This window comes from Homalodisca vitripennis, chromosome 4 (assembly GCF_021130785.1).
Source record: "Homalodisca vitripennis isolate AUS2020 chromosome 4, UT_GWSS_2.1, whole genome shotgun sequence".
Lineage (NCBI taxonomy): Eukaryota > Metazoa > Arthropoda > Insecta > Hemiptera > Cicadellidae > Homalodisca > Homalodisca vitripennis.
Window position 1 is genome coordinate 147651871 of NC_060210.1, and position 24025 is coordinate 147675895.

At 33.5% G+C, this 24025-nt stretch overlaps 1 protein-coding gene across 36 annotated transcripts in view; it reads left to right on the top strand.

Annotated features, from left to right (window-relative positions):
* LOC124360280 (basement membrane-specific heparan sulfate proteoglycan core protein) overlaps nucleotides 1-24025 on the top strand; it is a 528539-nt gene that overhangs the window by 304416 nt on the left and 200098 nt on the right. For 18 of the 36 annotated variants that reach the window (XM_046813745.1, XM_046813754.1, XM_046813763.1 and 15 more), the window contains 8 exons: nucleotides 11240-11374; nucleotides 11673-11807; nucleotides 12101-12235; nucleotides 12726-12842; nucleotides 13405-13527; nucleotides 14263-14397; nucleotides 20416-20541; nucleotides 23667-23783. The exons of 2 other annotated variants lie outside the window; for them this stretch is intronic. In XM_046813745.1, coding sequence (XP_046669701.1) covers nucleotides 11240-11374; nucleotides 11673-11807; nucleotides 12101-12235; nucleotides 12726-12842; nucleotides 13405-13527; nucleotides 14263-14397; nucleotides 20416-20541; nucleotides 23667-23783 — 1023 coding nt within the window. Of the gene's footprint in view, nucleotides 1-11239; nucleotides 11375-11672; nucleotides 11808-12100; nucleotides 12236-12725; nucleotides 12843-13404; nucleotides 13528-14262; nucleotides 14398-18180; nucleotides 18206-20415; nucleotides 20542-23666; nucleotides 23784-24025 lie in introns of those variants that run through there. 16 more of the 36 variants (XM_046813750.1, XM_046813757.1, XM_046813765.1 and 13 more) reach the window with 10 other exon arrangements.

Below are 24025 nucleotides of genomic sequence, written 5' to 3' on the forward strand. Positions count from 1 at the left end.
TTCGCTGTGACGGCCCAGTTGTTCTGTCGTACTTTATTTTAAACGTCACGCTTCTGTCGTATCCCCCTCCCAGATATTTGTCTACATACATTTGAAATGCGATATGTAAACTTTTAAAAATTGGAAGTTTAAAATCTTTTTAGTTTTTTTTTTTTTAGTGGAGGCCTTGTTATCATAGTGCAGTATCCCTGACCTCTCTGGATACGTTTTGTGGTGTTATCCCTTGGGTTGAAACAAACTCATTTTAGATTGCCGTTATGGGTCTCGGTGATTACTTTTACGTATGTCTGTTTGTGTTTTAGTACTTAAAAATTCGTACCTCTTAAAAGGTATTATAATTTAGTTTAACCGTTTGCCTGATAAGGACCTAACAGTGTTAAAACATATTTTTAGAACAGTGTATGTTCATATGTCTTAAATGTAAGTATTTTAAAAACTGTTGAAACTGGGTGAAAAAATTACAAGAAACAAAAAAATGAGTACTATGAAAACAGATCTTTTTTGCACAGGTCCTTACTTGGAAAACAGTCATGCAGAACAACAATGCTGTAACTGTGACCGTTTAAACGATACGGATATTTAAATACAAAATACAAACAGTCAAGCAGAGACATATGATCAAAATTTTAAATTGGTTTAATGTCTCAACCCAAGTTATACACTACAAAGCCTATCCACAGAGTTCAGAGAGACGTCCTGTAGGATTACTTCCTTTCCTTTCCAATAAGTGATTCGAATAATGCAATAGAAAGTAAGTCCAAAACAACATAGCAAAATATGGAATCATGACTTATACTAAAAGAACCAAATAAATTAACGTGTTAAATTTTAATGCATCCTTCAAATTAAGTTAAACAGTCGATGTTTCTTGGGAAAGTTTTTGATTTTTTTTTTTTTTTTAAGGAGAAGCCGATCTCCTTTTATGCCTTATTCTGCCCGTCCTCATGGCCACTGACTGTGCGAGGATCTTATGAAACAGAATAAGGGGGAGAGTCGATACAGTACAAGGTCGATGGCACTGATAAAAAATGCAAGGGTCACAGATAGGATTCGAACCTGCGCTGTCTCTAACTCAGACTGAAAATCCAACGACTTAGACCTTTTAGGCTATTGGAACTATTAATTGTATATCTAGCTTGGCAGAAATGAAATATTAGATTTTATATTTCTTATCGAACATGTAGGCCTATATCCTATTCCAACTTGTCTGGCTCAAGTGAGTCGAACCTCTGTAACGATTAAACCAAAAAGAATAAAGAGAACAATGAGAATAAAAAATCATCGTGTTTTGGTATTTTAGCTCTCAACCTCTTGTTAATTGAAATATTGCTCAATAGCTAAATGTATGGTTATAGTGGTTTTCTAAGTTATAGACTAGTTCTCTGGTTAAAGTTTGTTATTGACGATGGTCGATTGAAAGATAATAGAATTTCGGACATTTTCAATCGTTATACGTTACTCAAAACTAACATGTGACGATGGGAATTGTTCGAAATCCTACAGTAGACAAGCGTGAAGCGTTACTCCTGGATGATAGCCCTCCCCCCTTGACTGTACAGTCACACATGGATTATTCATGGGAGAGCTGAGATAATTACATCATCGTTATAAAGACAGTGTTTGGCGCGAGTTGCTGTCGATTAAGAAAGTAATCTGACCACCAGACGTGCGGCGAATAGCTCCATCTTCCTGCCCCCAACTTACGCTGCCTCAGCACTTAGCACACAGCAACTCTTTGCATACCAACTCCTCCAGTACTTTTCTGTAACTTTGGTAAAACGTGTTTCACTTCACTGTCCTATTGTCGTCGGACCTGTTATAACATCCTTATTCTTTTCTACTTATATTAAACAAAGTGGTTCAGCCGTAGTCGTACGTTTCATGGTTCCTGCAGAACAAATCCATCCAGAAATATTGTCACCATCACTGTGAGTGGAAACATCCTGATGGAGTCCTCACGTACTCCAGGACTAGAGGGAAATTTTTAGAGACGTTTAAATTTGTGAGTTTAAGAACTCAGATAAAATAAGATTTCGATGTAATAAAATTATAACAAATATGGATGTAGTACAACTTATTCGCAGGCAACCAGTTTTTTTTTCTTTTTCAAAATGTGTACGTGTGTGTTCAGATGAAAGTTTTCATTGATTTAATTTGGCATGCTCTTCTCCATTGAACAGTTTGAGAGATTTATTGTGTACATTCCTTTTTACTAAAGGAGTGCTAATGACATAGATTATATGGAAGAGAAAAGGTATGCGAGGTGTATATAATCTTCAAATTGTATTTTTTTACAGAAACTCTTGAGGAATTTTATTTTTATACAGTCCTTTTGTCAAAATTAAAAATATTATACCATTTTCGTTAGAATGAATTAATGGAGAGGTGAATGCGTTACAACTGCCTGTATCTCTGATCCTGTTATCAGAAGACGCACGCGAGCGAGGTCGTAGATGTGTAGTCTGTTTGTGCTGACGCTGATACTGCGTTTCTGCTGATATCAGATCTGTTATCGACGCATTTCCTTCCTACGTCCATTGCATTCTTCTACTTCGAGGACATCTGCTTTTACACAGCCAACCCTAACCTCACTTCCTGTTGTTATTATCAGGAAAAAATAATGTTCTCTCCAGATCCTCGAAAGAGAAGTGGAAAATATTGGCTGCCCTTCCTGTCGGCGTCGTCTTTATAGAGTAATTTTCTGTCTAATGTTTACAGCAATTATTAGTTGTTTATATACTACAAACAGCAATGTTCAAGTGTTTTTTAATCTTGTAATCTATCTACTTGTAGGTTAAATTTCGAGAATTGTTTGATGGTTGGATGTAATGGAATCAGGTTTCTGATCAGGTCACATGATTTTCACGATATTTCTCGATGAAATTGATCGTTCTTTGTATGAATGATCCTTGTGTTGTGAAAAGGTGGTACGAGTATTTGTAAAGTGATTGAAAGATATTTTAGTTGGCAAGTATGTATGTATATAAATATAATAAGGCTTTAGGTAGTTGACATTACAAAATCGGCCTACTGTGCAATTGTCCCCATGATAAAACTTACGGAAAGTCTCTACTTAACTTCACCAAAAATGACTCCCTGATTCTAAATCCACCCGCCCTGTTCCAAATTGTAAGAATGTAAACTTTGAAACATGTTTTATATATTTATGTTGACCAACTTTGTACGTCATTCCGTTCCATTGTGGCGGCTGCCTTAATTAAATAATTGAAAATTCCGTTATTTATGGGCTTTTTCAAGAAAAACACAACAATTTCAGTTATATCAAAATCTACCCACTTCTTCTGACTGAGTGTGAATGCATATTTCCGTTTTTTGGGAGTTTCTTAACTCCGTTTGATTTTTTCAGCGATGATTTGTGACATTGAGTGTAAACTTCATAACTGAATTAAAATTAATACCTGCATTGTTAAAACGTAGAATTTAAGGCGCATATAAGGATTATTGGACCTTTTATGGACTACAAACACACACTTATTCACTATAAATCTTGCAATATTTACAATAATCAGATATCATTTTATTATCTCATTAAATTCCACTACACGCCGTCTCTGACAGGTTTATAAACTTCAGCCTAGACACACGCGGACAAAACGTCACAGAAATGTTAATGGCATTCATTTACATCATCCGAAGACCTGTAACCTTTCGGCAACGGTACGCCACGGATTGCCTCAGCTGGACGCCAACACAAGACGCCTCCGTGGCACTCCTTTAGACACCACAGGACGAACCGGTCGGCATTCACTGTCATCGACGATAAAAAAACACACGTTTCCTTCTGCAATTACACGATACTTCCTTTAAATAAAATATTGCGTTAACATTTAAACGTACCTCACATCGAATCTTTAGAATGGCACCATCAAACTCAAGATTGAGAAACTCATTTGTCAGTGGAAGCACTGAATTGTTCTGCGGAAGTAATGTATCCAGTATAAGTATATTGTACGCCGCGATGTGTAACAACTAAGCCTTATTCTTTACTTTTGTCCGTACAAATTCACTCATACCGTATACATTTTTCAAGTATAAGTAAAGTGCACTAGATATTATATTTTAAATTGTACGCGGTAGATTCCATCAGCGTTAAGTGAGATTCAGCATTGCAACAATGAGACCGCAAAACATTTGGGTGTAATTTAGCCGCTGAGAGATTCTCATTTTTGGGTTGGTTGGTTGGTTTGTGGTGGGGGGGGGGTGACGGGTGGACGGGGACGGAAGCTCGGTATTACAAGTTCATGAGCCATTGACTCTCAGCGCGAGTTATGGCTTCTGGTGGCGGTGACTGAGACGCCGCATTATCATTTCACTGTACAACTTCCCTTGTAACTTGTAACACTCACATAGAGGCTTGTAGCGTTCTGTGTACTACTACAATTACCACTGTATAACAACATTATTACGTATATTTCATAGAAATCTACTTATCACAGGCACTCCCACGGTAGAATTTCCAAATACATCTTTTCATTCTTTGCGGAGCATGACCCGCCACCCCAAAAACCTCTAAAAACTCTGGTGTAATCCCAGATATATAATGCGATATTACCCATAATTCTAAATTCATTTGACTATAATTTGTTAGGTAACATTTCACATACTCGTATTTTAACCTGTATATTGATAAAAGTTAATTTTTATATATTTTGGATGTGTCTTAGAATTTCAAAATGGAAAAAGTTCAATATTTAAAAGAAGGATGATTATATACATATAAGTTATTAGCTATTCAAAATCTTAAATTTTTTTTAGTTTTAAATTGTTTTACAACAGGTTTTTAATGACTGTTAGCTTACATAGAAATCTCCCAAATCCAATCATCCTCATGACGAAATCTCCGGAAGATGTTCTGCATTTTCTCCGACCATGACCCCTAGAATCCAAAACTAGCATAGTCGGAAAATTTACGTATAAAATAACACCTTGATAAATTGCCAATAAACCTGCAGTAACATTTCTCTAATAGAGGCGTCGCTATAGCAAAAGGGTTCCACTAATTATATTCTAAATCTTAAAATTACTAATATATTCCGATGTAAATTTGAATATTACAGCCTAATATCGAATCGACTACTATTGTGATGGTATCCATAGGAGGTGTTTTATATCGAACTGCAGAAATTTGTAGGAACAGTGTTTTTTCACGTAGGACCTGAATTTGAGGAAACCTTTTTATTGCATTTAGTCTAAAGGGACCTTCGTGTTTGCTGCGGAGTGACGGGATATTTAAGATGGGTAAGGATAAGGGCAGCGGCCGCCCCTGTCTAGATCTCATGAGGAGGGATAGCGGGCTATATATTTTAGTCATGTTACCTGGGAAGATGAGGAGGCTAGTTCTCTTCCAGGCTCTCCAGTGAGGCAGCCAGGGTGCAGCCCTCCCTCACGCCCAGGCTCGCAACACCCTTTACATTAAGGGAAACAACTGTCATCCGACTGCAATAGTCATCCGACTGCATTAGTCATCCGACTGCAACAGTCATCCTCCACAGTAAAATAGACCTATCGATGCATCCTTCCACCCCAATATCTCGTCATTTGCCGCTCCTGAATATGGTTGCCCAGATATTGTGACACATCGGTTTTTGCTGTAGCCGACTGGAAAATATAAATAAACCAGAAGTAAACCTTGCTTCTGGGTTAAACAGTGAGGATGATTTCAAAACAATTACTTAACCTAAAAGGTTACATCAATTAAAATAACTATAACACGCCACATTGTCGCCAATATTTTACTCCATATCCTTCCTTAGTTCCTTATAAGTGGAGGTATAACTCACGCGAGAAGTAGAGTAGTACGGTGTGGATTCAACTTTTAAAAGTGTTGTATGTATTCGATGACGAAACTGTTAAATAAATTGTCGGATAAGCGTGGGGCGGCCATTATCGCTGTTGCGTGAAGAACACTTGCTTTGTTTTGAAACTTTAATTCATCGATAATATGAACGGGCCAAGTTTCACTTTTAATTAAAAATTGGCTTCGTTGGTCGCGGACTAAGCGGTTGTGTTTGTGGTGTAAGGGGGGGGGTGGTCGGAGGGGTGTGGACGTATCTGGTCGTATGCCACTTTGTGTCCGGCAATTACGGGTCCTGTAATAATGATGGCGGCCTACCTCCAGCGTGTAGAACAGCGCTTTCAGTGGATGGAGGGATTTTGTTAAATTGTTTCGAGAATAGAGTATCCTCTTTTGTCAATATAAATTACTCTTGTTTGCTGACGTGTTCCGTCGTGTATCGCGGTAATGTAGTCAACGTACTGTCTTAGATAGTTACAAACTGACGTTCCCAAGACGTAATCAAGTAGGCAGGACATTGTCTACGTGTGATGAACATGCCCGAATATGACGTGCTTTCTCACAAAGATATAGGGTGCTTTATGTGTACGTAATTTCGAATAGTAGCACTTTGTCTTTAGAAACTCTATAATTTCTGGATACTCCGAAATATGTATTAGATGTGTTATCATGTTTCATTAGTACGATCTTAAGGGGGCACGCCAGTCAACTGCTGGGCTGCTAAAATATGGATATAAAATTTAAAATTGTGTTATGAATAGGATTTCGATTCAAAACCGTAAATGTTTCGCTTCAGACACTTAGATTTCAGTGTCTCACTGCTAATGAGTTGTTAAACAAATAAGATTATATGTTAGTGCGTATCGCCTGTAATTTATATTCAAAATAAGGTTTCTTGTAGAAACACCTATACTGAATTTATATAATTACTATGGATTTGAGTTCCTATTGTAGGATGCAGTTTTAAACTGTAGCCCCACGAAGCCTCAGCTGTCAGTAGCCTACTAGCGTTTCCTTTTAACAGTAAAAATGACTTCCATGAAAAGGTACACAACTCTTAGGCTAAATAAAATTTTATAGGACAGTACACTTATTTTACACGAACATCAAATACCAATACTACATTCTTCAACCTGACTAGTTTTGGCCGACAACATTTCTATATTAATATAACCCAAGTAATCGGAAATTGGTAAAAACGAGTTCAATTGGTAATCCAATACTGATTGTTAGCCAGTAAATTAACCAGTAATCTGCTTCTAGTCACTGCCCACATAACGATATCTTGTCAACAACATGTACCACTCTTTCAATTTCTCGAGGGTTTGAATGCTGGTTTGTGTAAGTTTATTTTCGGCTGTGTTCAAGATAGGCGGAAATAGAGTGGCCGGATTGGCAAGAGTCTGGGCGATAACCACAAGGCCCGACCACTTGAGGGTTCACCAACCGTTAGCTTTGTGGTACACACATTCTACACATCACAATTCCCGACATAATTACTGGTAACAGTAATGCCGAAGCATGGTCGCTTCTAGTATGCGACCGTCTTAGCACTTAAGCCCTTCCGCCTGACCAGCAGTTAAAATGGTTGTCAAATACAAGCTTTTGATCTCTGTTGATTCAAATTCCTAATTGTTCTTAACCATAACCTCGACTGGAAAAATGCACATTTTTCATCTTTTAAATCCGGCTGTACTAGCGGCCATCTTGATTTTAGTCCCGTAATAACAATGTTAAACCTCATATATATCTCATCTTAAAGATATGATTAGTTTAAGCGTTTTTTAGTTTTTCAATATTTTTAATAATTATCCATAAAAACTACAAAATATTGTATAATTCAAAGCTAAATATTAATTAAGTATATATTTTTCAAGGAAAATTAAAAAAACAATGGATGCGTATTACCATGTTTTTAAAATAAGACATCTCCCATAACTCTATGACCAAAAATAAAAGCGTAAAAGTATTTGAAGGTTAGCAACATAGTTTTTTTTTTGGGTAAATCTAGAGGTCTTTTTTAAAGGAAAGAAAAATTAAATGAAAAATGTCTGTTGAAAAGGCAAAGTTAGGGCTATCAAGCCCTCTCTGCCACTTAACCTCAAGCTCTACAATACGAAAGCTCCGTAACAATAACTAGTTATGTTTTTAGTAAAATCCAACAAACTCTTGTGAACTTAAGATGCATATTAAAATTATATACAGTTTCTCGTTATTTTCTAAGAATTAATTAGTTTGTTGTCCCCAAAAGCAGCCTAAATTTTCCTAACCTTTCACTGTTGTATAATGTTGTAATGAAACTATAATATTTTACGGACCTTATAAGCCGGTGGAACATTCATTTACGAACACTTACGGATAATAATAATAGCTCTTTGTGCTGGAAATAAAATACACGCATTTGACACTCGGATTTATTTTTTTTTAGAAAACGTCAAGTTAGCAGACTAACTCATCTGTTTAGAAAACCTGTCCTGTCTATCGAACATCGTGTTGTATTTGTAATGTCAACATTGGAAATCTTGTGCTAGAATTTGGAAACCCGTTATATAGGAGTAGCACGAGGAAGTGACCGTGTATAGAAGCCCCCCTCCCCCTCCCCTAGGCTCACAGCCTCCACTTGCCCCTCTATTATCCTTGTTTATCCAATATTAGCGCTAGATTATAGCGGCCCAGGTCCGCGTCGCTATTGACTGCGCCCGTGCTAATCCGCACGATTCACGCTGTTAATGGGTTAGCCCGTTTAATAGACTTGTTTTTACGACGAGCCTCGATACTGTGAACAAACCCCGATACACATTCATCCGAGCGTTTCTCTAGACGGTGTGGTGTAGAATCCGAGCAGCAGAATAATCGTCGTTCAGACGTGCAGCTGCTCTCACAAAAACGTCGTTCTTACAAATGTAGTATATTACCTGCAAACTAGTAATTACTGACCTCCGTAGTAGTCCAGTTCATTGATATTACTATTTCAACATATCTCTAAATTAGTTATTTGTTTATTTTCTTTGTGTAAATAAAAATAACGAAATGTTTTGATGCTAATTTTTTAATAAAGCAAGTTAAGTGCAAAGATTTAGAACGAGCAAATGAACAATTTTAATTAAAACTTAAAATGATTAATTTGCTGAGCGTTAGCGAAGCGTATCACTCGAGGGGCTTAAAAATTTCGATCTGTCTGTCCGTATGACACCTTGAATACGAACTGGTCTATAGACGAAATTTGGTTGAAGCTTCGTATCTACGCAGGCAATACTGAGTTTAACGATGATTCTTCACTGCATGAAATTTGGCTGAGTGTAGGCTAGGGAATATTTTCACATTGGTCTTATGAGTAACCGTGTGGTAACGAGAAAATAGCAGAATACGTACATTTTAAAACAGACTGAGTACAATCGTATTAAATTTTAATTTGTGACATTTCTATTCGTGGTGTAAAAAGAAAAAGAAATAGAGTGGCAATTCAGTGTTAAAATATGGTGAAAACATTTAGTTTTAGTATATTCTTGAGTTGCACCCTTCCTAGCTCACCGGAACTTGGAAATTGGCATGTAACCTAACTATAGAGAAAAATGTTGCGTATTGACTTTAAAAAAATGTTGCATTAAATTCATTTGTACGTATACAAGAATGAATTCTATGATAGTGCATGTCCAACCACTGAATTTGGCTGAGCGTCATTGAGCCTATAACTCAGTAGGCTGACACAATTTCTCTTTAGTCTGCTGGGGGATGTAAAATCTTTTTCTGTACGATTGTCTGTCTGCCAATGTAGTAGGACTGGAGAATGAAATGTGCCATATATGTTTTATATTTTGCAAGCAACCTCGGCGAAGGCTGTTACAGCACGAGTATATACGCGTATAAGTAGAGAAACCTACGACAATACTATTATTAGATGATCTGAGAACATAATGATGAAGCAAGCGGGGACTGATGATCCCGAAACCTGCTCGGTGCGGCTACGGACAACGCCTGATTTTATGTAGGGTTAGGCAATCGAGGTACATGTTGTTCTTGCTAGGTCACGGCGCGGGTGATTAAAGAAGGCGTCGCAATGTTTTCCATATTCTTGAATATTCTGCTTGATTCTTAATTTACCATTTACTTTTGACAATTTACTAGGATACTCCGTTTTAAATCTTGATCAAACAGCCTACATAATTTTGTTGATTACATGATTTTATAATGTACAATGTACAGCAAGTAATGGTTACATGTAATGTTATATAATTGTTTAATATAAACTGAAACTGTTATAGTAACGGCGTTTCCTGCCCGCATTCAACCATAGTTGCATGTACGATTATAATATAAATATCCCGGAACTGAAAAGTCTCCTGGCGGGAAAAGGTCAAGTTGTACATGTAGTGCGGTAAGTTTCTGCTTGTGTGCAAGGCAACATTGCAGACGGATGCCATGGCAATCTCTTCCGCAATTTACGTTTAGAGTAACTAAGTTTTTGCCGAGTTCGGAAGCCCCTATAACAATTTAATTAAGTCTGCAATGGCCAAACTTGTAATGTTCGTTAGCAAGTTGGTCCGATAAATTTGTGCTGAGAGAAGGTCTGTTACTAGCGGTACACAACTCCCGTATGTCCCGGTTACACGGCCACAATGTGTTTTTGATAACATCACCTCTCCGAGCAACCTAAACAAACTGAATTCTCTCGAGTTGCCGCACGGCACGTTATTTGTTATAGCCGGGATTGCTTTGCCAACTTTCCACACTTAACGTCCTAATCACAGCAGCTGCTGTCTGCCCTCCCCGCCCCTCCCCACCCCTGCACTTCCGTCACTTTAGTACAAATTGAGTTACCTACAACTCACATTGAATTAGTTTCTACATAAGGTCAATCTTTTAGCAACACAACACCAGGTTTACTTAAATATACAATATTCTCTTTTCTTTAGGAGTCCACCTTTACTAGTTTGTTACATCACACTCGAAGTTCAGATAAATTATATATCTATCGCATTGTTTAACAACATTAACTAGTTAATTATTTTGTATTTAAAGTTAATGAATGGTATATCGATCTAATTGCTTTGTATTAGTAACCAATTAGTTACATGTATCTCCAGTTTCAAATTTGTAGTTTAAATAAACAACTAATTGAATTCAGAAACAAATGTTAAGCCAAGTTGTGCCCCTGCGATTAACAAGATCTCAAGTGCATTTACAGCTCTTAGTTTGATTTTGATATGATGAATTTTATACAAGGCAATAGCGGCAGTTGATAAGTATAAAGGACCCTTTATAGTAAAATATAATAACCTCAATTCTTCTATGTTATTTCATTAGAGTATGCGATGTCTTATATATAATTTTATGTGTACAAATTTATTATTATTTGTACTTTATTATGTTGCTTAATTGGTTGCATTAGTGCAGCTTGGTTATTTGGTGGAATTTGGTTGGTAGCATGCACATCAGAGCAGTTCGAGTGTCGTGATGGTAGCAGCTGCATTGCTCTAGCCCAGTATTGTGATGGCCGGTATGACTGTAGAGACTACAGCGACGAGTCCAACTGTAGCCAACCCAACGTCACTCGTCAAGGTAGCTTAGCTTTAACGCTTCAACTCTGCACTACCCAATTAAAAAACTAACATTCTTGATTCATCCTTCAATCAAAAACTAACCCATATGATTGTTAAGTTATGTAAAGTTAAATAATACCAGTAAAAGGTGTCATATTTATGGTGAAATTATTATTCGGTTAACTTTAAACGATATGTACAACTTTTTACTGCTTTAAAATTGTGCTTTTTTGACAGTATTAGAATCTATGTTGCTACAAATACGTTTATATCTGCAATTACTGCAGCTTGGTTATTTGGTGGAATTTGGTTGGTAGCGTGCACATCAGAGCAGTTCGAGTGTCGTGATGGTAGCAGCTGCATTGCTCTAGCCCAGTACTGTGATGGCCGGTATGACTGTAGAGACTACAGCGACGAGTCCAACTGTAGCCAACCCAACGTCACTCGTCAAGGTAGCTTTAACGCTTCAACTCTACACTACCCAATTAAAAAACTAACATTCTTGATTCATCCCTCAATCAAAAACTAACTCATATGATTGTTAAGTTATGTAAAGTTAAATAATACCAGTAAAAGGTGTCATATTTATGGTGAAATTATTATTCGGTTAACTTTAAACGATATGTACAACTTTTTACTGCTTTAAAATTGTGCTTTTTTGACAGTATTAGAATCTATGTTGCTACAAATACGTTTATATCTGCAATTACTGCAGCTTGGTTATTTGGTGGAATTTGGTTGGTAGCGTGCACATCAGAGCAGTTCGAGTGTCGTGATGGGAGCAGCTGCATTGCTCTAGCCCAGTATTGTGATGGCCGGTATGACTGTAGAGACTACAGCGACGAGTCCAACTGTAGCCAACCCAACGTCACTCGTCAAGGTAGCTTTAAATCTGCACTACCCAATTAAAAAACTAACATTCTTGATCCGTCCTTCAATCACTAACCCATGTGATTATTAAAATCCAAAGTCTCTTCCTCTGAGGTTAAGTCAATCAATAACAGTAAAAAGTATCATACTTAGGGTGAAATTATTCATTTAACTTAAAACAATATGTACAATTTCTTTCTCCTTTACAATTGTATTTTTTTGATAGACTTAGAATCTATGTTACTACCAATGCATTTGTATCTGCATTAATACAGCTTAGTTATTTGGTGGAATTCGGTTGCATATATAATATAAAGCAATAATATGAAACACTGTTAATAGTAATAAAATTGAACCACATTTTGTGTAACTACATCGTAAGTACCTAAGCTTACCCTGCTGTAAAAGTCCCTTTCTGTATGCATCACTGAAAATTGCTTAGGAGTTGTGTGTAAAGTTGGGAGTGTTGTTTGCTTATTTCGTGGTATTTGGTTTGGTAGCATGCACATCAGAGCAGTTCCAGTGCGGTGACGGCACCTGTATTACTCTAGTCCAGTTTTGTGATGGTCACAACGACTGTGCCGACAACAGCGATGAGTTAAGCTGTCCTCGCCCAGGTAGACGCAAAGTCAAACTTGGTTCTTTAACCACAGTACTGCAAACTAACAACGAGCACATCATATCCATTGAAATATTCCACATCGGAAGAATAATTAATCATTAAAGATGTGCAGTAGTTAATCTGTAGATTAATGCTAAAAAGATTTTAAGTCAAGTACTTGATGTAACACTTTCACTACATTAAATAAAATAAGTTTATAATAAACGTATGATTTATCTCAGTTTAATAGTTAATGGTATTAAAACTACTACAGCGGTATTAAAGATGTGCAGTAGTTAATCTGTAGATTAATGCTAAAAAGTATTTTAAGTCAAGTACTTGATGTAACACTTTCACTACATTAAATAATATAAGTTTATAATAAACATATGATTTATCTCAGTTTAATAGTTAATGGTATTAAAACTACTACATCGCATCAGAATTTTGCGTTCTTTTCTTATACTTCTTTGTATAAGAAATATAGTTTTTTCTCGGTGTTAGATGATATTAGTAGTTTTAATTGTTGGTAGTGGAGGTTATGGTGTTGCATGCTTATTGTGGTGTTTGGTTGGTAGCTTGCAAGCCTGATCAGTTCGAGTGCTATGATGGCAGCGGATGTGTCTCCAGAACACAATACTGTGACAATCGACCTGATTGTAGAGACAACAGTGATGAATACTATTGTCCAGATCGTCAAGGTAGTCCCAAGATTTCATTGAGTATATGTTTTATGTATTGATGCAATAATTTTTAAAAATTGGTCATTAATTACCGTAATTAAAAAGACAGTTACTATCAATTTATTAATTGTATCACAAAACAGTTACTATATTTTCAAGGTACTGCTGCTTTATTATTGAACTCAAGTATATTTTCGGATTTAATAAAATCTTAAGTACACAGTCATGAGATTGTCATTAATGCAGTGTTCGAGCCCTTATTATATCATTCTAATACTTAAAGGATAAATTATTGTTAACTTAACACTTTGTGAAAAGTATTACATTGTTTATAGTTACTAATGTGTGTAATGCGTCTCTAAATGAGAATATCTTAATAGAAAACCACATTAATTTGCTATCAATGTGCAGAATTTTTGTTCTGTATATAAAAGTTTATTGTGTTCCATATAAGGCTTATTTTAGGATCAAATGATTCCTAAGATGAAATAAATAGTTTGCCAAGTGACAAGTTTTCCAAAGACTACAATTGGAAAGATAAGTGTTCTGTTCAGTGTGTGATTTATTTTAATTTTACAGACCAGCATTTCGTATCTGGGTTAAACATGCATGGATAAGACAATAGAACTACTTGTTTTTTATACTTTATTTCATTAATATTACTATTTGCTTACTCCATTTATTGAATTTATTTTTATTTAGTGTGGTTATTGGTGTTGCATGCCTTGATGGTGGTATTTGGTTGGTTGGTAGTGTGCACGCCAGAGCAGTTTGAGTGCCGTGATGGCAGCGGCTGTGTGAATCGGACACAGTACTGTGATAGCATACATGACTGTAGAGACCACAGTGATGAGGAAAACTGTATCCAAACCAACGTCACCACTCAAGGTAGCTTATTTCCCGACATTGGTATTACGTATTGCATGTCATCCTAAATAATATTTCTGCCACTTCATAATTTTTTGTGTGTCTAGGAGAAATTTTGAAGCCATCATTAATTAATGTTTTAGTTTTTAAGTAAAATTAAATACTTTAATACAGTAATGTAAAAATTGTTATATTAAATAGTTAGGAGTGAATTTTGTACACGATCACACAGAGTGGTTAAGGTTCTAAGCCCAAAGATTTAGTCCAGCAGTGCATTTTGTACCAATGTAAAACTCATGTCTTAAATTTTTTTTTTAATCAGCCATATCCATTAAATCACAGATATCTCGACTATCTTATGTTTCAAACTTATATACAGCAACAAATTTAATAAATCAAACATAAAAAACTAATATGGATTTCATATTAAAATTGATTTAGATTAACCTGTAACTTATATAGTTTCCAAGTTATCATTAGTGGTCATTTATTAGAAACATTCTGTATAAAAATCTGATTATATATTCCTTCTAAGCCAGGGGATATTTTCTATTGTTATGATATATCACCATTAGTTTGGAAAAATATACAGTTTGAATGTGTTTGAAAAGTGATTTATTTTTGTTTTTAAATTGACATATATTTTAAGTGCTCAAGATGTGAATTATTCATTGGAACATTTATGAAATATTAAAAGTTAAATTTTACACATTTTTAACTAATCACCTTGTAACAATATGGTCTTTTAATCAACAACATGTCGTCTGTGAATTCTGGTATTTACATTCCTTTTTTTATAGTTTTATTATACTGCTAGTTTTTTTATTACAGAAAAATTTTCCCATTAATTATGAATATTCAAAGTATGTAGTTTAGTGTATGGAATATACAATAAATATATGATACATTTTTTGTGCATGGTAGTAGGTAAGGAATCAAATAGAAAGTGTAGTTATTAAAATGTTCTGCCATTAAACGAATGTAACACTTAATATTTTGCTGCTTTATTAAAATGTGCTCTTTTTATCAATCAACTTAAGTTTTATTGATCTGGTTTGCTCATTTTAAATTAACATGCATCTCTAATACTTGCAACACATATGTATAAGTATTTTGGCAAAGGCTTGTCTTTTACTCACTCTTTCACCAATACTTTGCTTACAAACTAATTGACTTACCTGCTTATCTTATCTCATGACTATTGTACTTCTCAAGGCTTCTAGCTTTTTAAAGCTTTATCATTGCTGGCAATTATTTTTTTTACTAAATAAAAATTTTAGACTCACACCCTTTCCTTTAATGAAGTTTTTATTATTTGATTTAAATATGGTAATTTTAGAAAACTGATAATAAAATACTGCATATCCTCTTCTTGAGTTATTCTTCTTCTTCAACAGTTAATAACATTATAGTCTGATCAATAAATAAATTAAAATATAAATTAAACTTGAAAATCTGGAAATATCTCGTTAGAGATTAAAAGGATCAAAATTATAATATCTGTAGTGGATTTGCAGTGTAAAAAACTTAACAGATCTCTCTCAGAAATTGGTTTTCTTCCACTCTCACGACTTATTGTAATATTTTAATTATATTATTACAATTAATTATATAAACCAAAATTATTAATCATTATTTAGTTGATATGCTAACTTACGGAATTAAATCCAAAGTATAGTAATAAACAGTTTCATAGATATAAACTACTTGAGTTTAAATACATTTTATGAAGATGAGGACTAATCAGTTAAATCTCCTGAATTTTACAATCAAAATAATATATCTGTATATTAAATATACTGTTATTAACAAGGAAATCATATAGATCACTAGTGCATTTTTAATGTTACAATATAAACTAAGTGGCATATTGAATTATGCTCATTTTGTACAATTAAAGCTTATAAATTTTAAAGTTAACATTAAATTGCTAACTTATATATTGTTAGTTTAGTTCTCTTAAATTTTCTAATCTGAGTTCAATATATTTTCAATATCTTTTAAATTAAATTCACAATATAACTGTTGTAATTTTGCATACTCTCTTATTTTGACTTTTTGAACAAAATGATGCCACTTTATCACTGTTATTATTTTATGTGAGGAGGAGGTTGTCACCAATATTGTTTAAAATGAGAACAACACTTCCACTAAGTGATATGCAAATTTATAAGCACCAAACACAAGAAACATTTTCTCTCAGAGCTTAGTTCCTGGGTAAACATTTCCCTCATTTCTGTTTTTTTATATTGACAAGTTTTTTTAGATTTATTTATACTTTATGTAATGTAGGAATATTATAATTAAATTGTAATACTTTTCTAACTTCCATTTATAGATAATAAACTCATTAATTAGCGAAATTTAAAAATATATTTTATCCTATCCCTAGTACAAATTGTGGGAGAAAAATGAGGAAACAACTTGATAACTTGTGTATAGTTCAAGGTGTATAAATAAATATTTGCATACCAGCTTAGGACTTAAAACACTTATTTGTTATGAACGTTCTTTTTAATTTTCCCTTTTTTAATTTTCTTGTAGGGAAATGTCCACTAATATTTAAACAGACAAATTCTTAAATATCAAGTTTCTTGTGGTCATATTGCTTATCATTTTCATGAGGCAAACATTTGACTACAAGCCATTTCATTCGTACATGTAATTAATAAAGAAAGTTAAAAAAAATATTAGTTCTCTCGTATTTAGTAATAAATAGTTTTTAAAACCCACTGCAATGCTTAATTAAACTATGTTTGCCTCACTATAAAAATAAATAGGTTTCATTATTATATTTATATTAAAAGTAAGAATTTCTATGGCTAATAACTAACCATAATTAGATCTCATCTTTTCAAACCTTAAAATGTTTAAATTGACACAATATTTGTTACAATTAATATACTTTATTTGTATTTTTTTTTCTGTCCATGTTATTATTGTAATTTTATTAAAACCCTATTACTTATTATGAAATCCAGAGTATTTCAAAACTCTGGTTATTTTCCAAAATATTAGAAGAGTCATTCAGGGAAAACTAAATATGATGTCAATAACGGTATTTTAATCCAATATTTATTTCTATTATGTTTCCTATTTTATTATTTTTCCATTCTATGTAAATAATCATTTATACTCTTCATGTTGAAATTTTGTTTACTTATATTAACCTAAATTTAGCGTTAAACTTTTTCAAATAACTCTTTAGATCTGTTCCTAATAAGATATTTATGCTTTTTAAAAATTATAAAATGGCTTTAATTCACACTATAACACAAGTAGAGTATTTTCTTTATTATATAACTAAATCGGCAGGGCTTCACTGCAATAATAATAATGCAACTTAATATAATGTTTCACACTTAACGTCACCTTGCAAAGTGTTAATGTAACTAGTAATTACTTTGCTCTCCTTCTCATCTCCAAAGGATTAGCGGCAAAGTGCAATTAACAGTACAAGTATTAATATTCTTTTAGGTAAAAAGAGCATTTAAATAAATAGTTAATCTGTGAATAGTTTATAAAAACACAAAACTTCCATTTCCTGATCAGTGGTTGTTGTAAGCGCAGGTTCTGTTCTGGAGCTTGCAAAGTATTTAAATTTGTCTTTAAAAGAAGAATGATTGTAGATTGATATTGTAGTTTTGTTGCATGGACTTTCTTTGACTGAGGATGATGTATTTGCTTGACTAACATTGCTGTAGATATCCACATTTGTCCCCTCGGCCAGTTTCTCTGCTCCGTCTCCAGGATTTGTATCCCACTAGCCAAACGGTGTGTGACGGGAACGTAGATTGCTTGTCTGAGAACAGCGATGAGATGGGTTGCCGTAAGTTTTCATATACAGTAATTCAAGTACTTTAATAAACTTTACTCAAACACTAACGAATTATTACTTATACAATGTACTCAGCTATGACTTACTCCTTACTCTCGAACAGAGAGTTGTCTCTCCTGTAAGTAATCTTTGTTCCTTCATCCTTTGTATTTGCAAGATCAACAATAATTGATCAAATATAGGATGAAACTGGTGAAATATGGTTATTATCGGTCATAATTTTAGTTGTGTAAATTGTTCATTTTTTATACCACAATATTATCTTGTTTATTGCATTAGACAACTTGCCTTTGGTGCATCTTATTTTGCAATGCTTGTGCCTGTTTGGTTTGAGTGCATTTTTTTTATTCATATATATTATATACTCATCATTATAGCATGCTTATATCCAAGCTTTAAGACTATGTTACTGCGCACTTGAGAATGGCTATGAAGATAAACTGCATTGTAAGAAACTTGTATTTTGCTTCAGCATCAAACTTAGCTTACATTTCAATGGCAGACCTAAGTAAATAGAGTAATTTACTTAAGTAAATCTAAGGTAAATAGAGTATACAGTATACAGTCAGATTTAGGTTATCACTCAAATACTCAGGAAATGTTACCATCAAACAACAGCAGAATGTCCCAGTTTGAACATGCTTTGTTTATGCTATTACTAATGAAAGTGATAGTACTGCCTGTATGACAAGTTAGTATTACCAGTATTCTTAAGAAAATGACATGTTAACCTTTATATACTTTCTCCTCAGCTATTAACTGATGATGCCAGATTAGTTTGAATATTTGTAAATAAGCCAGGATGCACTAGAAAAATGTTTTGGAACATTTCCGAGAACCAAGAGCGAGGAGTTACAGGGTCAAAACCATTTTCTACAAACTCTCCTAGATATCTTATAGGTGCATAAGTTTTGACCAAAATTAGCACGAACATTTTATAACAAACGGGAACCTCTAGACATACAATTTTGACCACAGGTTGATTAGATGGCTTTGAACAGCAAAGTAATCAAGCAGTTCAAGGGCTTGGAGCAAGAGGAATTTCCTATATACTGGAAGCTTCTAGAGGCTGGAAGTATTGAAGAGCAGAAACTCCTAGAGCTCAGGACTTAGAGAAGTCCAGTTCTAGAAGCTTACACAAGCCACAATATCTTATTGACCAAAAATGTCTACAGAGTAACAGAAGAGAACAGAAGTTCTATATACTATAGATTTCAGTGACATAAGTCCAGGACATTCAATAGGCTGAAGTCTTCCAGAAACCAAAAACCAAGAGTGGCAAGATTCCAGTGGGTAGAAACTTGAGTGATTATAATGGCTCCAAGTGCTGAAATCTTCCAAAGTCCAGGAAATACTAGAGGTTGGAAACTTCCAAATGCTACGAGAATCCAGAGTCCACAGCTTCTAGAGAACAGAAGCCTCCACAGATTGGGAGCTAAGAGACTGGGGGCTCAGGAAAGCTAAAAGCTTCTACTGATCGTGGATTCTCAGGTGCCAGGAAATTTTATAGGTTGTTTACTTTAAAAGTTATGCAATCAGGTCTTATAAACCAAGGTATCTTTTTTTATTTTTGACCCAAAGAGTCTTGTTTGGTATGATAAGGCCACTAAAATACATTTTGATTGAATAAATATATTATTTGCTTAAAAAATATATATTTATTTATCCATGTTCCTGTCCAATATGTACAGACTTTCCAACAATTTGGAAATAAGAACGTCAGTGATTATTTCAAAATTACAAGAAGAATTACCATTTGTTAGTCCATGAAATAGTTTTATTGGTGGTCACTTATGAGAATATGTCTTAATAGGGTTTTATATTTTACTTTGAGTTTAGCCATATTACTTTTGTATTTCTTATTCATGTTTTCCTACTTTCAGTTTTTATGTTAAGTTCTTCTTTTTTTTGTTTAATTAAAGTTTTGTAAACTTCATTTACAATTTTGTTTTGTTTACCCCCTTGTGCTTATGTACCTGACCACGATTAGGAAATCTAATGAGCATAGTAAAGAAGATAAATGGACAAATTCATCAGAACCATGAACCTGTCATATCACTCAGTGCCACCAATATCTTTATACTTTTTAAATTGATTATTCATATTAGTTTATGCTTTTACTTTACATATTTAAATTTTTCCTTAATTTATTTCAGTCTTATTTTGTTTATTATTTTCTGAAACACTATTGATTTCCACAGCATGTGACTCAGTGCGACAATTCGAATGTGACGATCAATCCTGTCTGGAAATAGGCCTAAGGTGTAATGGCAGGGTAGACTGTCCACATGACGGATCCGATGAACGAGATTGCCCCAACACCTCCAGTAAGTCTATAAACACACTTTTAATTCAACAATTGAAGTAAAGATTTCTCACTCCATTTAGAAATTGGTTTTTTTTACATTTAAGTTTTAATATATTTTAACATACAAATTCTGGCATTTACATTAGCCCATTATATGTCACTTATTCATATAGTTTTCATTTTATAATAAAGCATAATTTTATAATCTGTTAATTAGAAAGTAATAGACCAGAGTCACACTGAATGGATTTTGATGGGACTGAAGTAGCTTGGTTAAATGGGAATTCAGTTAAAATGGATCATAAACTAAATTGTTAGTTAAATTTATTGTTAAGAGTACCTGTACTGTAGTAAAATGACGAGTTTCTTTTTCCATAAGGACAATGTTGAATGTCATGCAGTTTTATTCTCTTATTTTTAGTCATAGAACTATGGGAGATTTCTTATTAAAATATGTATATATATATATATATATATATATATATATATATATATATATATATATATATATATATATATATATATATAACTAATACACATCCAAATGTTTTTTAGTTTTTTTAGTACTTTTATGGGCTATTCAGAAAACAAAATCTCAAACTTTGTTGTACTTCATAGTTTGAATGTTCAAAAAGTATACACTTTACAACGAAGATTACAAAATGTATGGATGCATATTAACTATACATTTAAAATGAGACATCTCTTTTAATGGTACATTCTAAAATAAGGACTTAAAAGTGCATGAGGCTTAACATTTTTCGTATGAGCAAAAACTCAAGGTATTTTTAACCTTTATTTTATCATATGGACAGTAAAGTAAGTGAACTAATTAATCCCATCATTAATACAAATTTTTAAGATACCTAAAAATCTTAAACATTCATGATTGCTTGAAATCTATTTGGTGAACTCTGAAATTTTGTTAATCGGGTTTCAGTTGATTGAGAGTCAAATGCATATAATAAAGTTTTGGTTTTGGGTATATAAATTTGAAGGTAATTTAGAATATTATTCAAATAAATTACTGATTTATGGGCATTACTGATTTGAACTGAGAGCAAGTTACCTCTACAGACAAAATTAACACTTATTTTCTAAACAAATTGTTTTATCATCTTTAGACATGAGAAAGATTATCAGGACATATATTAATAATGTAGTAAGAAAATTAATTATATTAGCTTTTACTTCATAGCTAAAATAATTATTGTTACTACAAAATAATATTTTGTAAAAATCTACTTGCTTTACTTACCAATGATTTTGATATCACTATACTTACAATACAGTACGATAGGGTGATATCCCTCTATTTTTATCTTTATTTGTTCTACTCTTCTTAGCAGTATTTTATCAATTAGTCCAATTTCAGTTTTGTTGTCCATTTATTGATTACTTTACTTTGAGTGAAATTCTAATAGTATTTCTCATTTTAGTCTTTATCCTATCTGATTGCTCTATTTTGCTAGACCGAATCCCAGTATCATTTATGTCTATTTTTATACTTCTCCCCCCCTGTTTTGAACACCCGACCATTTATTGACAGTCACTTTTGCATCCCAGACCAAATTTCATCTGAAGCAGTCTGAAGTACTGTTCAGTTAATTATTAATGATACAATATTCTCTAGTAGGTCTACCTCCAAGACTCATATAGTTTTAAAGCACTGAAAGTTTTAAAATTAAATTTAAGTGCTTTTCTGAAAATGTTCTTTCACAGGACTGACTGAATCGCATAATCAATGTTGTCATCTCTCTTTATTATTCCTTCATGATTTCATCTTTGTATTTCCAGCAAATTGAAGTGATACAAAGAGAAAATTATATAAGTAGAAGGAAAGAAGTGATAGAAAAGGTGCTGATACCCACAATACTGTCCCTGTCCGGTTCATCAGACCTCCACAAACAGGACATGTGAACTGTATATACCCTGTCCAGAGGAACACGAGTTGTAGTAATAAAACTCAAACATATGATTAGAATCCAAGCACTCAAAGCCTATTGATCTTTCAAACCATCAGTGATGTCTGTGTGATCTTCTCTCAGCATCTTGAAGGGGCAAATATAATTAATATCCTGGGCATTGCTTACTGACAGTTGTACTGACATCAAGTCAATATTGGCACAAATCGATTATGTTAGCTCCCTAAAGATGTGTTAAGATCTCTTGGACATGGCTGATGAGTTGAAAGTCGGATGGGATTTTAATGCTTGGAGTCAAAAATCATTTTTGAGTTCTCCTACTCAAGTTCTTGTTTAATCGCTCTCACCCATTTCAATGTGGCTGGATTCATAAGTAATTATCGTTTTCCACAATCTGCTGTCAACTAGAGCCCTCATTTTGATGTTCTTCTTTCTAGACTCATATTGCTGTCCAAGATCCTAAATCACTATCCACCCTGTAAATTCAAAAGTTGGTATCACTTTGTTCTTTACTTATACAGGTAGAGGCATATCGGTTGAACTCTTCAGTATTTAAAAGATCACAACCTGTCATTTCCCTTCATCCAAGTTTTTCTTCTTCAATTAAAAATGTGATTAATTATAAAAGCTTTAAAATGAAATTCCCAAAATTTATGTATATATAAAGTATATTGTATATACAAATAATAATCCACATACCACTGACTCTTCGTTTGTTTAAATAAATAAAATATACACTGAAGTAACTGTAAATTAGCCTTCTATAATGTAGCTGTAAGTAGTATATTAAATTAGTTTTAATCCAGGTAACTACCATCTATTATATATTTTGTTTTCTTAAAATTAAATATATTATCCTGAGTGCCCTGTATTCAATGTCTGCGACTGATGCATGTGCATGCTGACACAGCTATTCATTTGTGAGTGGCATCCATAGTGTATCATTAATTTATGCTATTTCATATAGTGTTTGAAACTAACAGTACTTTTTCATTTTCATTTTTTTTATGAGACATATTTTATTTTTAAATCAATTTTATATTTTTTCATCAATTTGGTTAAATTTAACTTTTTTGTAGTTCACAAATAAAATAAATTTTTAAAATGTTAACAAAAATAAAATATAAAGTTAATTATAGAGGACAATTTATATACATTTTTATGTGTAGTGTTTATTTGACTTTTAATAAATTCTCGATTTTGTTGTAAACTTTTGTAGCTCTTAGTGAATGCAGGCCATCAGAATTTCGATGCCGAAATGGAGTGTGCCTTGATTACATGAGAAAATGTGATCGGAAATCAGATTGTCCAGACAATACTGATGAGCAAACATGTCGTAAGTTGCAGAACACGGTGTTCCATGTGTGTGACGTCCATCTCATTAGAATCAGTTTCTGTCCTTTCTTTGTTATGTCCACTTTCTCTATTTGTTTCTGTTTCACTTTTCAGCAAACTTTCTTTAATTGATGAATTCTTTTATGCACTATATTGTAATATAAATCTTTTCACAAAAATATTAAACATGTTCAACCTCATTTTTATGGCCTAAAACTCTACATTAATTGTTCTGTTTCTGTT